This window comes from Castanea sativa, chromosome 12 (genome assembly GCF_040712315.1).
Source record: "Castanea sativa cultivar Marrone di Chiusa Pesio chromosome 12, ASM4071231v1".
NCBI classification, from domain to species: Eukaryota; Viridiplantae; Streptophyta; class Magnoliopsida; order Fagales; family Fagaceae; genus Castanea; species Castanea sativa.
In genome coordinates, this window is record NC_134024.1 from 30,326,683 (window position 1) to 30,342,488 (window position 15,806).

Consider the following 15,806-nt stretch of genomic DNA (forward strand, 5'->3'; position numbering starts at 1 on the left):
ACAACCACAACTGGATATCAAGACTATGTATGATGCTTAAGAAATCATTCTAAAGAGAACTCGAGAGTTGGGTTGTAAAAGAGCCAAAAATTTGCAAGTTTATGATTGCTGATTTAATTTTATCTTGAATACGAGTTAAGCTCGAGCTCATCACTGAACTAAATTACATGCTTAAGCTTACTTTAGTTTCTTACCGAACAAACTTGAGCTTGTTCACGAGTTACTTAACTTTTTTTCCCCCTTATATATATAGTAAAAACTACAATTAAAATTTTATTCCTCTACAAATATATTCTAATTATTAGATAGAATGATTTCAGTGATGGAATTATAAAAGTTAGATCCTTCAACCTTGTATTGGGTAGAATTTGGTAGTTGAGAATTGAGGATTTGAACTGTAGATATTTTTATTCAAAACACTAAGAAGTATCAATCAGTTGTGTACATTTTTAGACCCTTTAAAACACCAATTGTTTAACCTAGTTATTTAGCCAAGTGATTACTTAGGTAAATTATTCAAATCTAGGTTAACACAAACAAATTATATCATAAAAAGCAGTGCTGAAAAGTAAATAATACATGATATGAGAACCTAGGAAAACCAAACCGGTAAATAACCTGGGGAGGATTTAACCTAGCTATCCTCAAGGTAAAACAAATCCACTATAAAAGAATTGAAGTTTTACAATAGTGACTTAAACCACTAACATCTTATTGCTACCTCGAGTAGAAAACTTACTACCACGACCACGTGACAGCTTCGAATCTACAGACTACTTATTTCTCAAATCCATAGCATCCACAAGTATACCACTTGTTTTTCTTTAAGCTCTTTATGTAGCAACTGAAACGATCACCAAGCTCTCGACATCAAATCTCGATCTTAATAACCCTAAGTATGTATGAAGGCAAACACCTCTAGATTTCATAAGAGATTCACACATACAGCTACAACAATCTTTAAAACGTGGCTAGGGTTTTTCTATTTGTATGAGACATAAAACATAAAACCCTACACGTCAAATTGGGCTTGAGCTAACTTGGAAAATTCTGCAGAAAAACAATTTGCACGAGCTTCGATCAATTGAGTCTAATTTTCGATCGATTGAGCCTGCAGAAATTGAACAGTAATTTCTTGCAATTACTCAATTCCAACTTTACATAAACACATACTTTGAGTAGCCTAAATCTAGATTCTAAGTATTGATCATGGTTTGCTAACATATACATATTGAAATTCTAATACATTAGTTTCTAATTTCTTAGAACCTAAGAAGTCGAGTTACAAGTTAAAAATTTGTTAAAAATAAGAATTTGACATTCCATGAACTTAAAAACTTACACAATCTAATATTTAATCTATCTAAGTATTTTGTATATATATATAAAAGCACATTATTATTATTGAGCTTGACCTTTTAATATTTAAGCCTAAATTTATGCATAAGCTTGACTCATTTACTAAATAAATGAGCATAAACAAGATTTTTACAAAGTCAATCTTGAACTTTTTTCATAAATACCTTGATTCATTTATAACTATGCTCGAGTGCACATTAACATGACCACACTAATATGAGAGGAAAAAGAGAGCTAATTTATTTTGCGCATGAAATTTGCAATAAAAGATTATATATGACTGAATTAGCAAGTAAACTTTCCTTTTCCAAAGTTCAATCATGTGAGAATTTTGTTCTTAAAGTTCAATTGCTAAAATAGCCTTCAGCTTCAGCACAAAACATTATCTTCAAAATTACAAGGCACTATATACATGGACGTGGGCACTCTGGGCACTCTAGTTGCTGCTCATCTTCAAAATTACAAAGCACTATATGCATAGACGTGGGCACTCTAGTTGCCCTTCATTTACCCTCACACCATATCCACATCTCTCATTGTACTTTCTAAGACACACACACACACATCTCCCTCCTTAAAAAAACAATCGCATTAAAAGGCAGAGTAGAAGTATTTTCATACTACATTATCAGAAAAATATCAAACAGAAGTCATGGCACAAACGATGTTGCTCATGGCAAGTGTTTCTACTAGCAATGTGGTGGATTTGAAGAGAGACTCTTTACTCAATTTCCAAGTTCAGAAACTAAGACCCAAGCCATTCTCTCATCTATTGCTCCCTAGTCTTCCTACCAATACTTCTTCTTCCCAAGTATTTACAACTTTTGCTCTGTTCAAATCTAAAACCAAAGCCACTCCCAAGAAGGTTTTCATTTCCTTTTAAAGTCCTTTATTTGATTCAAAGAAGAAAAGAGTGGGAAGCATAAATTTCCCATACAAGAGTTGTTCTGAATTTTTGCTTTTGTTCACTAGGTTGAGCCAAAGCCAAAGGAAAGGGTTGAAGATGGTCTCTTTGGCACCTCCGGAGGCATTGGTTTTACTAAGCAGAATGAGCTCTTTGTAGGTCGAGTTGCCATGATTGGCTTCGCTGTGAGTACATCTCTTTCTCTTTTTATATAATTTTCTTGCAAATAGGCTGCTAGTTAAGTGCTACTTGTTTAAGATGCATCAACTTGTTATTTTTTTACTCTTAAAAAGAATTTGCAAAATTGTGGTATCATTGATATATAATTAGAAAAAATCTTCAACATGCATTAATTTTTATTTATATTTTTATGAAAGCAGTATTTATTAGTGGTGGTGTCAATGAGAATTCCCATTTTAGCTTTGTTCATCAAGTACTAATATTTTACCAAGGAAAATAAGATGTTGGAGGTGTCTAAAATGAGCAGCAAGATCGATGTGTAAGCTTAAGCTTTCATTGGCTTATATATTTGTTTAACAGAAGCAAAGAGACGTGTCACATTAAGCTTAAGGCTCTGTTTGTTTAAGTATAAAATATTTTCCGAGTGTAAAATATTTTTAGGTGAAAATATTTTTGAGAAAAGAAAATATTTTCAAGTGTTTGGCTGTATTATGAAAATTATTTTAGAAAATATTTTCAAGTGTTTGGTTGCATTCTGAAAATGCTATTTTTCTACTAGTTTCTCACATTTTCTCAGCTTCTAAACAAATTTCATAATAGAAAATTTTCAATATGTAAACTTAAAAGAAACAAAATTCAAAACAAAACATTCGTCAAACTCAAAAATTCAGTCAAGGGAGGAACAGAGAGTGAGATAGATCGAGAATTGAGGAAAAGGGAGAGATAGATCGAGAAAGAGAGAGATTAGGCATGGGTGCTTCAGGCGGCGTGATCTTGCTGGTGCTAGGGTGCGATCTCGGTGGTGCTTCAGGCGGCGTGGTCTTGCCGGTGTTGGAGTGTGATCTTGGTGGTGCTTTAGGTGGCGCGATCTCGCCAGTTCTGGGGCGACGAGACCGGTGCTTCTAGCTCACTCGCTTTACTCTCTCTTCTTGCGATCTGGGCTGCTCTCTCTCTCTCTCTCTCTCTCTCTCTCTCTCTGTTTTCAGTCTGTAAAATGAGATTTGAAGGTAAAATAAAAACGGAAATGGTTTTACGGGTCAAGAGGCTTATTTTATAGTCAACAGGGAAATTATTTTCCGTTTGACCCAATTTTCTGTAGGTACCAAACACATAGGCTGCTGTAAAATAATTTCCTGAAATCCTTTTTAGGTGAAACAAACGCAGCCTAAGGTTTTCATTGGCTAGCAACTCGTGTCCCATAGCAGGGCACTGATATCACACGACAACGTGCTTAACACAGGAGTATCGATGAAACCAAATGTTGAATAAAACATGCTACAATTGAAACAAGTTTGTCCATCATTGCATCCTCACCGTCTTTCAGTACTATTGGTGTAACATCTGAAAATGGAGAGAATAGGATTGGTGTTAGAAAGTTACAACTTACAATGCTAGAATTAAGAAGGAAATGTCCATCAGCAGAATTACATGTCTGCAGTGATGGAAACACAATGCTCTGTTCATGTGGTCACCAAAGTCATTGTAGCTTGGCAGTATATAGAAAGATATCTGAAAGGAGTGATAGAACTAACTCTCTCCTATTTTGGTTCAACTATTTTTGCTTTGCATATTTGGTCAGATTTTATTTTTTGGATGACTCATTATATTAACATCCAATACTGTCTATCATCACAACTACAAATTTAGAATGATAAATAGTCATGTAGAATGATCACTTCAAGAAGTATGAAGGCTTCTAATCTCTTACTAATAAAGGTTAAAACTAGTTAGTAATGTTATAATAAGCCTTTTTGTGCAGGCATCCTTGTTGGGTGAAGGAATCACAGGCAAAGGAATTCTATCACAATTGAATCTGGAAACTGGAATTCCCATATATGAAGCTGAGCCTCTTCTTCTTTTCTTCATTCTTTTCACTCTGCTTGGAGCCATAGGTGCTTTGGGGGACCGTGGTAAATTTGTTGATGAGTCACCCACTGGACTTGAAAAGGCAGTGATTCCTCCTGGCAAAGGCATCAGATCAGCATTGGGTCTTAAAGAAGGAGGTAATTCACCATTCTAGAATGTTTACTTTTACCAAGGAAACAAGCAGCTTGAATATTTAATTAATCTTGGGTCTCTTTCTTGATTATTCCCTTATAGTTGATACATTTTTATTTTTTTTATTATTTTTATATACAATAATTGGGGGAGGGGATTTCAAGTTAGGTTCATTTTTATGGAAGAACTAGGCAATGTTACTAAGTTACAAGACTCTTGACTTTGCAATTGATACATACTAGTAAGTTTGAGTAACAGAATATATTTTATGTAAGTTTCCCGTGCGATGCATAGATAATTTTGTAATATTTTATGTAAGAAGGTTTTGGAGAATGTTATACATATATTATAATGAAAAAATAATCAAAATTTGAGTAACGGAATATATATATTTTGAGATATTAAAAATTAGTTTAGTAGCTTCATGCACATATGTAACCTTTTCAAGGTAAGTTTAATTTTTTATAAAAATCATGAAGCCAAAAATAAATGCAAAAGAGATTTCAACTAATCTATGTTGTGTTGACAAATTGCATACCATGAAATAAAAGTATGTCTAACTCTCTCACTGCTTTCCACTAATCGATAATACAATATTAAGATATGGTGTAAGCAAGTGCATATGCACGTGCCATACAAATGATTTAAAGGTGTGGTAAAAAAAAAAATTACTTGTAGAGATTTTAGCAGCTTGATAGTGGTGGGAGGCCAATATGAAAGAGGTGGTGGCCCCTCAGATTCTTCTCTCTCTCATACAAATGCCTTGTCAAACTTAGGTCTTTTATTTTGGTAATAATGAAACAATGCGTTTCATTTAATAGTTTACAACAGTTATTACTATTAGTCTTTAATTTTTTTTTCTTTTGTTTTTAATACTAAAATGGTGGGTATGCTAAAAGATATAAAGAAGAGAGAAATGTATGGTATAAGCAGAGAAAATCAACGGAAGACTAATGAGATAATAGTAAAATATAAGTTAATGTAAACTTTGGGGTAATAGTAAAAAATACTTGATGAAAAGAGGTAAAAAAAAAATACAAAATGCAAAATTAGAGCGCTACATGGTAGGATCTCATACATTCTTGCATGAGGTATCTGTTTATATATATATATATATATATATTGATATTGATTATATGCACATGTAAGTGGTATAATATATATATTCTAGTATTAATCTTTGCCAATGTTTTGGAATGCTAGGTCCTCTATTTGGATTTACAAAGGCGAACGAGCTCTTTGTAGGAAGATTGGCTCAGTTGGGTATTGCTTTCTCATTAATTGGAGAAATTATTACCGGGAAGGGAGCTTTAGCGCAGTTGAACATTGAGACTGGGATTCCCATCAATGAAATTGAGCCCCTTGTGTTGTTCAATGTTATCTTCTTCTTCTTCGCTGCATTGAATCCTGGGACCGGTAAATTTGTGACAGATGAGGAAAATGAGTAAGGCTAGTTATGATTGTAAGGAACTTTGTTGTATTTCATTTAATGTAAGAAATAATACTCTCTCACTCTTGCAATCATTGGATGGTTTATATGACAATTCTGCTTCGTTTACCAGAAATGAAAGACACTAAGGCTGTTAGAATTGGGTTTACATTTGTTCCAAAAAGAATCTTCTGGTAGTGGGGTTCTTTTCTCTGGTGTGTCAAAGCCAGACCATTTGACTTCCCCTTTATCTCTTGGCAGAGAGCTTGTATTTGATGCTTGTTAATCTCTCCTCTGGTGCAATATAAGTCTATTTTTAGAAGAAGAAAATAAATGTTGCACCATGTCACACTTGGATAGAACTTTATTGATGCCATTTGCATTTCATCACTTGGCAGACTGCACATATGATATAACCTTTGACATTCTAGGATCCTGACATTGACTAATGGCAACAAGCCAACTAGCTAGATCATGTCAAACAGGTATAGGTGATAATAATATGCATTGAGCTAGAAAACGTTTGAGGACTCTGTCCATGTAAAATAACTCTGAAAACAATTCCACGTGACTTTATGAACAAAGCCTTTTTTACTATCAAAATAGACTATTGGTTCCTAAAGTTGACACTATGAACATTGATGTTTCAAATGATCCAATTTAGTCCCTAAAGTGGATATGCAATTTTTATCATTGACGCAAAGTTTACACTTTCATGCTTCAGTCATGTGACCGAAAACGTTTGAGAACTACTTTCTCTGCTGCGAAATAGGATTGACATGAGCAATTTTATCATTGACACAAGAAGGAAATAATTTATCTATGGTCAAAAGTAACAAATTTATAACATTGGAGAAACGTATAGTATGAGCTTTCCTTGAAGCAAGAAAACTCTCAATGGTACTATAAGCCTTTATGTGTAGCTTTTCCAGTGCCCCTTTGAAGCGATTACAATTTACAAGAAGTAACTCTTTCAGTGTTGTATTGACTCTGGAAACAGGAAATTTCATCTATGAAGCTAAATTCTCTTATTTTCTTTTTTATCCTAAATATTTACCTTGCTTGGGGGTCATTGGAGCTTTGGGAGATAATAGTAAATTTGCTGATGACCCATCATTTGGGCTTAAAAGGGCAGTAATCCCTCCCCCTTGCCAAAGGCATCCAAATGGTGCCATTGGGTGGGTATTAAGGAAGGAGGCAATCCCTTGATTCTTGACTTGCAACTGCAACAAAAAAGACCATTTGATTCTTAAATTAGGGATTAAGGGTCACTCAAGTGGCTTTGAAATATAGAGAATAAGAGATACATTTACATAATGAGAAATGCTATATTCTCAACAAATTTTAAGTGGCAAATTGTTATTAGTTGTTACAAGTGAACAAAAACGTAATTTAAATTGTGGATTTAAATTAAAATCATTAACAACTTATCATCTATAATTTATTAGAAAAGCGTTATGAAAATTTTGTGGAAAAGTGTTGTGAAAATTTTGTGGATGTAAACTTTTTACTATGCTATTGCCATAATGCATAGAAAATAATTGTTAATTTAGTTCTTAATTGAATCCAAGCAATAAGAGTCCATGCCGTTCCACGAGTAGAGTCAATAAAGCATCTCTGTGAACGCTTATGTTGGACTGTTCCATTTAAACAATTCTTCTCTGTATTGAAAATATATTAACCATAATGTTCTAACGGTCCATTTTCGTTGGTCAATATGGCGGCATCTATGCGCCTAAAATGCTTGCTTGGTAATAGAAAAAAGTATTACAGAGAATACAAGATTATATAATAGAATAGTCTTATGCATGCGGTGGTAAGTGGTACCACATGATTAAATCACAGTCCAGAATGAAGTCATATAGCTACCAACATATCTTAAAAAATACCCTTACATAATTATATTTATATTTTGTATGGATATCACCTAATATTTAATTATGCATAAATTAAATAATTGTATAATCAATATCATTATTCTTTGTTCAAAATTATACTCCATAAAAAAAATTATGTAAAAAAAAAAAAATCTAACAGCATCTCACTGGATAGTAATTCTAATAAATGACAAATTCACTTACTAAAAGAAAATAATGATATATAAAGCAAGCTTGATTTTTTTAAAAAAAAAATTTTATTTTATAAAAAGCCAATACATGTTTCTTAGAAAATTTAATACATATTTTAATTTTAAATTAATGAGTTGGTAAATTGTTGTTTTTTTATATATTAAATTTAATCTCATAAATGGATCAAACTTATGTGCATTTGGATAACATGATTTGGACATGTAAATTTGGATTTTGGTGATTAAAATCTAAATAACTTGTTTGGATAGTTTAAAAAGATTTGAGATGTGCATTTGGTCAAATTTACAAAAGAACCTCTGAATTTTTTTCTTCGATGACCTTAAAATCTTTGAATTAGAAATATCATCTAACTCATAAAGTTTTAGAAATCCTAAACCATACTTCAATCAATTTTAAATTTTATAATTCCAAATCCTCCTACTTACAAGTTGCAAAAGCTATCCAAACAAAGAATATTAAAATTTAAATTCAAGTGTCCAAATGCAATCTTCAACATTAATACCCCTAGGAAAGTGAAGGTTTGGTAAGAGCACAAACACTATTACACTAAGAACAAGATTTAATAGTATTTCTTTTGCATCCATCTCAACCTCAAGACTTCCAATCCTCAAATCTTTTCCAATTAACGACTCCCATTTACTTGGCAACTACTCTGGTTTAAATACCGATTGGTTGAGACTGAGGGTACCCCTATATGTATCCACCCTGCAACCCAAGAGGAATTCAAGTCTTTAATTAAACCTCCACCACCTCCCAACCCGAGCTCTTAAGTGAGGAAACATCAGTAGTTAATAGTCCAAAGTTTACGTTGCACTAATTAGTTTGCACTGGTCGGTGCAGAACTCAACTTGTCTGTCTAATTACGATTATTTTATTACATTAATTACAAAATTTATGGAACCATGTAAAATATTGAGATGGGCTATTTTCGCAATGTTTTCATAACAATTTATAAGTAGCAATTGTTTTAATCTGAAATATAACATCAACTTACTACTTAAGATTTATTGTGTATTTTTCTAAAAAGTAATTACAACTTTTATTATAACTGTTCAACTGGTAGACTAAACAATAAAAAAAATTATATAAAAGTAAGAGAGAATTAATTACAATTTTTTACTATAAGATAGCTGTGGCAAAGATATAGCTTTTTAGGTTTTTTTTTTGTTGTTGTTGTTGCTGAATAAGCTTTTTAGGTGTTTACTCAAATAATTTTGCTGTGCATGCATATGATTGACTGAAAGATATTTTAGGTTCCGGGTGCCTTGATTCGGTGAAATTTCTTTTTAAAATGTTTGATGTAAAACATAAACTAAAGCAATTTAAATAAAGAGAACATTGCAGATCCCACGTATGAGTATGACGTGGCTGGTTAAGACAGCTATACATGCAACACGCTTTCCTAAAGTCTTTATGTATGGGCCTTATGGATCACGAAAATGTCCTCCATCGTCCCCACTACCAATTTTAACGTTAATAACCACTACTTGAGAAAGGACACCTGTAATGCAAAGGCGACACCATTAACACTTCAATAATTCATTTCCCTTTGCTTTTCTGTCAATAAATAATGGAATATATTTTTTAATTAAAACGCGTATCAAATCCAAGGTACTTTTAGACGACCGACTTCACAATCTAGCAAAATTTTCTAACCTTTTATAAATAAATAAAATCTAGAAAATAGAAAAATGGCCGATATAACATTATATACTATATAATAAAAGTTAAATTTAAAAGTCAACTGAATTATAAATTTTTTTTAGATTTTATAAAAAATATAGATATAATTTTTCTTCTCTTATAATTAAAAAGTTGATAAAAATATTAATTTAATCATAATTCATATTCTTCATCTAGCCTTTATAAAAAAAATCTTAATTTAAAAAAAAAAAGGCAACATACTACACTTTTTAGATTTAGATTTTTTAAAAAAAAAATAGATATAATTTTTTTTTTATAATTTTCTTCTCCTATCATTTTTAAATCAATAAAACTCATTAATTGAGAATAAACTTACTAAAAAAACGTACCAATAAATTCACAATAATTATGTTGAATCTAAAAACTAAATAATTGTAGATTTTTCATTTAGTGTTTTATTAGAAACGAAAAAAGCAGCAACGTAGTACACATTTTAAATTAAAAAAAGAAGAAGATATAATTTTTTTAAATCTTCTTCTCCAATAATTATATTACTACACGTAAAAAGAAAATAACAAATAAAAGAAACATATGATACTTCAGTTAAAAAGAAAACAGCAACCTAATAGAACCGTAGTACACTTAGAAAATGTCTTTTATAAAATTCTATTCAACTAACATTAGACTTTTATTTTTTTTCATATCAACTTCTTCAATGTGAAGTGCATATATATATATATATATATATATATATATATATATATATATATATATATATATATATATATATATATATATCTCAAATAATTCATAATGAATACTTACAATACGGTTCTTTTTCTCTATTCTTCTACCTAGAACCTTGCAAGTATGTATTTGTTTACTCTCATTTTTTTCCCATCAAATTGAATAGGTTTTGTGTATTTTTTGTCTATTGTTTAACCTAATTTCATTACGTTGTATCCTATTTATATGGTTATTGTTTGAGAATCAATAATTAAATATGCTGCATCCTCTCAATTTTGATTTAGAGAACAGTCTTCTTTTTAGTTTATTATTAAGCATGCCTTCATATAAATTTGATGATAAATTGTTCATAAAAATTTGATTTTTTTTTATCAATTATTAAATTTTCTATTACAGAATTGTTACGGGTTGCATACTTTTTTTTTGTATTTAATTTTTTATTATTAAAATGTTAGTTTGACCGTTGATAAAATATATATAAGAAATTGACTAAGATTATGATTCGTCATAGTAATTGGCTAAGATTATGGACAATTTGAAAGTTCTTCATGTTTGAAACGTTAATTATGAAATAACTGAAGTAACTCTTGCATTACAAATGAATTTTTTCTATGCTTTCGTATTGTATAATATGCATGATATTATTCATTATAGTTTTTTAATTGCTTATATGTATCATTTTGTTTTTTTAACCTACCTTTTTAATATAATTTATTCATTTTGTTAGTATAATAATCATTTGTTTCATTGTTGTTTATCTAATAAAATATATATTATACAAGTTTATGATAAAACCATGTAATGCATGGGCCTTTAACTAATTAGTAATAATAAAAAAAGGGGTTAAGTCTCTATCTAGCATATTGATGTATTGGATAGAAACTGTGTTCATAAAAGGAATGAAATGCCTCTTATTATTACAAGACAATAAAAAAAAAACTCAAAATGCAATATTAATTAATTATAGATATATATTATTTTATTTTAGCGATTACAAATTAAATGATTATCTCTTCATTTTTTTTGAATTCTTTAAAAATTAACTGGGGAGAACGGGAATATATATCATTTTCTTTTATTAGGATTTTTCAAAAAATAAGTGGGGGAATGAGAGAAAGAGGAATTGTCCTATAAATTGACAATTATGAAGATATTTTACTAATTTTAAAGAAATAGTTATAAATTGACTTAATATTATAAGTGGATCTCCCTCCAAGAGTCTTTCAATTTGGGGAAATCCCCTCAAACACTTCCCCTTCCTTCCATCCTTCCATCCAAACATAATGCAAGACTTTACTAACATGATACACAAAGTTTCTTTGCTTTAATACAAATGGGATAATGATCAATATAAATTTTTGGAATTTAAATTTTATGGGAAAGTGAAGAAAAAAACCCCTCATATAATTTAAATTCAACTAAAAAAACATTAGAATAACCATGTGAAAAAATGTTGATAGTTGGTATAACAACATCAAGAGGTCATTAAAAAATAGATACTTAGAAGAAGTCATCAAGAAGTCAAACTTCTATTTTAGAGGAGAATTTTAGAGCACACACTTTAAGCTAAGTTAATAGCGGAGAAGGAAGAAAGTAGTTTCAAACTCCAAATATTGAGCACCACAGGAGGTGCAAGCACTGGCTATCGCTCGAACCATACATAATTAAATATATAATTATCTTTTTTTTTTTCTTTATCTTTAATTATAATAATAGTCATTGCAATATTGTTTACTTGAAAATATACATAGTTAAAAATTTATGACAAAACTTAGGTCCCTAGAAATGCTAAAATATATTAGGTTCCAAATTAAATTTGAATACATAATTAGTTAGTTATATTAAATTTAATTGTTTTTCTTTTTTTGGAAATGATAATATTGTTTGGTTTTAAGAAACAAACATGCACAGGTGAGAGGGGGATTTGATGAGATTTGGTGCATTGAATTTCTTTGTATTTAGAAATTGTTTTTTGAGGAATATATTTATACGTAGAAATAATAACACCAATTGAGTTTTATTTGTCATTGCAAGCTTAATTAAAAAACCTAATCTATTTTAATTAAGTTATATCCTAAATTATAATCAAAATTCAAAACCTCTTATCTTCCCTTTCTTTAAAAAAATAAAAAATGTTATCTACCAAGTTGGGTCTCTTATAATTTAGAAGGTATTTGATAAAAATGTTTGAGCTATGTTATTTGAGTGTTTTTGATATATGTGTAGATAAAAAATATAAAAAAAAATAATATTATTTAAAAGGTAAACATATAAGGTAAAACTCAATTAGGAAATAGGGCCTACTAAAGTCTAGAGTATAGAGTATAGAACACGGCAGCAGAAATGACAGAAAAGGAGACACAAAAAGGGGCCAACCCCATCACACATCTACTCTAAGCTCTCTCACCTTTTTCATTTGATTCCACTACGCTCCTTCTTCTTTCTTTCTTCTATTTTCTCTATCTCTCTCTCTCGAAACTGTCTCGTTTTAATGCGAGTTTGGGTTGTTAAAGTCACACAATCTAACGGTTAAGAAGCCTTTATCTCTCTCTGTGACTAAAAAAACGTACCTTACCAGAGTGGGTCATCCCTCAAATCTAGTTATCTCCGTCACCGCCACGATCAGAGCCGTTGGTTTCTCTCACTTATCTGAAATGGACAAATCCATGTCTGTGACTGTCAGTGATGGATATCTCAACGGCCATCACCATAACTCCTTTTCTTCTCCTTCTTCCTCTCGTAGAGATCAAGATGTTGCTTACAGGTAGGTCCCACCTCTCTCACTCTCACTGAGAATTGCCTCTGATTTCTATAATAATTGGAAATTTTGAAAAATTTGATTTTGTGGGTCTCTTTGGGATCGCGTATTATCTTCTCCCATGTGGGTTTGCGATAAATGTTTTAGAAATTTGAATATAGATGAAGTAAAAAAAATTTAATCTTTGGAATGGGAACAGAGTAGTTAGGGGATTACAGTTACAGATAGGTTTGAGTATTGACCACTCACTTGGATACTTTTCTTCTTTAATTAGAAAGTTTTAGATAAATCTTAATTTTGATGAGTAGGATTTTGGCTTTCTAATCAGTTACTGATAATTTGTCTTACATGGTCTTCTATTTAGGAGGATATAAATTGAGCCTATTTTGTGTATATTACAAACTTGTTTGATTGGTTACTATTTAACAAAATGGAAAACCCTCTGTTGTTGAAATTGACTTTTCATCAGGTGAGGTGACATCTATCTTTTGTAAAATTGGGCTGAATTTGATCGTAGACACTGCTGTGATTTTCGACCATCACTATGGTAGGATGCTAAGAAATATAATATATAAATATTTTGAGAAAACAAACACACACACACACACACAAGGGAGAGGGAAAGGGCTAAGAAATATATTTGGTTATTGCATTTGAATGTGTTTTATTCGTTTTTATTGAAATTAGGTGTTCTCAATTGATGTAACAGAAATACACCAGATAAATAATAAAATTAAAAATTTATGCTGAAATATGAATTAAAAATTAAAACCCATCAATCCTCAGAAATTGTACTCATAGAGCTTCACAAGCTCAAACATAAACCCTCAATGACATGAATCAACAAATTCTTAACTCACAATCTACTCACCATAGACATTTAGGTCAAATAGGATTTCTTGGTGTTTCCAACGGAGATGTCTATAGTTCGAATTTCTCCTTCCCACTTAAAATGTATCTAAAAAGAAAAAAAAAACTTATCCATAGGCATCTTTTGACTTTCAGCTCCCAAACACAAACATCGGATGCTAATGCATGCATCTTTAAACCTCATAAGAACTATAACAATACCCTTATAAAAAAGAAGACCAACTTATGTTGAAGTCATTGAAATAGGAGTTTGAGCCAAATTTAAGGAAAACCAAGCACTTTTTTCACAAGGAAAATATTTTCTTTTACTCAAAGAAAACTCTCTTAGTAATGAATTTAAATAGGAGTTTGAGACATTTTTTAATAAATCTTCAACTTTGGTTTGAATTACCATCAAACTTTTTTGTACTCCTGGGGGTTGTGACAGCTCCACCTTATTCTCCAAGAAGTTTCAGTAGGATCAAAATCTTGAGGCCTACACCAATTGTTAGGATCTTGGGTGTGTGAGAATTAAGAGTTAACATAATTGATTCATCATGTTGGACAGCATCAATGTTTATCAACTTAATCACTCACTTTTGTCACTACTACTTGAAAAAAGAAAAAAAGACAAATAGAATAAACATTTTAGGGAGGTCTCTAGTAATACAATTGACCTATTCTACAAAATAAATATCACTTTTCCTGAGGTTATGGTACCTTTATCTATTGTCTCTATGAAACTCTGCAGGTTTGATCAGTTTTTGAATTTTTGATCACCTTATTTTTAATAACACTTAATTTACGATAAAAAGGCCTCTGTTGAGTTTCTTGTGGTTTTTGGTGTCTTTTGTCTTTGTTTTATTGGTTGTATATGCAAAATAAATGTAAAGATGCTTCTTTACACCTTATAAAAAAAAGATGCTTCTTTACATGGCAATGACAATACAGTCACTTTTATGCAGCTGTGGTTCTTGTGGGTATGAGCTTAACCTAAGCTCTTGCAATCGGAACACCTCAACCATTGGTTCTAAATATGGAAAATCTATAAAGAGAGGGATCATTTCTTTCTTTAACATTGATGAAAGCAGATTTACTCAGGTTGATGAAATCCAGTGTATACCCTACTTTTCTAAGAACTCTTGGGGCTTGTTCCGTCGGAGAACCAAACTTCTTTGCCGCAAGTGTGGTAATGATATTGGAATTGCTTACAATGATTTTACGTCATCCCAGCGACTTGTATCAGATGTATCAGATTCTTCCTCAGGCAATGAAGTCACAAGTAGTAGAAAATATAATGTTAAAATCCGTGCCTTACAGCCCTCATCTTCTGAGGAATCTGCCACTCAAATTTACACGTGATGTACTCGAGCAAGCTTGTTTTATATGCTCTTTTTCCCATCAAGGAAACATCTGCAACACCAAAAGGCAAGAATTCATCTAAAGGTGTCTTCCTTCTGTATTTGATTGGTGTTTTGCCTTTCTTATCTATGTTGTTACTTGTACATAACAGTTTCCAAAACTGTTTTATAAGAAAATTGTTGTTTGACCTGAAAGGGTTTTTGGTTGAGAAAATTTTGTGTAAAAACTTTTCCACAGCTAAATTAAGAAAGTGGTGTGATATTTTCCAGAGGTTGAATGATTGATTTGAGTTTGTTGGGGCATCAGTATTATTGGTGTTTGCCTGTAAATGTGTACACGTGGGATGTGAAAATTAGAGGAACATCAGCTTTGGTTTTAACCCCGCAGTTGAAACCACGTGAGAAATCTTGGATAATTTTGATATAATTTGACCTAATTAATCAACTTTTAACTAAGGTCAATTTATAACCTAACATATAATATAAT

At 31.1% G+C, this 15,806-nt stretch overlaps 2 protein-coding genes across 2 annotated transcripts; both read left to right on the forward strand.

The window, feature by feature from the left end:
* Nucleotides 1-1,743: 1,743 nt before the first annotated feature.
* On the forward strand, nt 1,744-6,039 carry LOC142618985 (photosystem II 22 kDa protein, chloroplastic). The gene is made up of 4 exons (XM_075792059.1): nt 1,744-2,224; nt 2,332-2,448; nt 4,203-4,446; nt 5,645-6,039. Exons 1-4 carry the CDS (start codon nt 2,012-2,014, stop codon nt 5,887-5,889), a joined length of 819 nt encoding a protein of 272 aa, XP_075648174.1. The 5' UTR covers nt 1,744-2,011; the 3' UTR covers nt 5,890-6,039.
* A 6,661-nt stretch (nt 6,040-12,700) lies between these two features.
* On the forward strand, nt 12,701-15,590 carry LOC142618423 (uncharacterized protein At4g08330, chloroplastic). The gene is made up of 2 exons (XM_075791355.1): nt 12,701-13,115; nt 14,924-15,590. Exons 1-2 carry the CDS (start codon nt 13,006-13,008, stop codon nt 15,318-15,320), a joined length of 507 nt encoding a protein of 168 aa, XP_075647470.1. The 5' UTR covers nt 12,701-13,005; the 3' UTR covers nt 15,321-15,590.
* Nucleotides 15,591-15,806: the final 216 nt, after the last annotated feature.

What these genes read in the sequence shown, in the direction of transcription:
- LOC142618985 (XM_075792059.1), top strand. Translation starts at nt 2,012, where the DNA reads ATGGCACAAACGATGTTGCTCATGGCAAGTGTTTCTACTAGCAATGTG. An exon ending in CCAAAGCCACTCCCAAGAAG is followed by an intron (nt 2,225 to 2,331) that starts GTTTTCATTTCC and finishes TTTGTTCACTAG; the next exon opens with GTTGAGCCAAAGCCAAAGGA. An exon ending in ATTGGGTCTTAAAGAAGGAG is followed by an intron (nt 4,447 to 5,644) that starts GTAATTCACCAT and finishes TTGGAATGCTAG; the next exon opens with GTCCTCTATTTGGATTTACA.
- LOC142618423 (XM_075791355.1), top strand. Translation starts at nt 13,006, where the DNA reads ATGGACAAATCCATGTCTGTGACTGTCAGTGATGGATATCTCAACGGC. An exon ending in GATCAAGATGTTGCTTACAG is followed by an intron (nt 13,116 to 14,923) that starts GTAGGTCCCACC and finishes ACTTTTATGCAG; the next exon opens with CTGTGGTTCTTGTGGGTATG.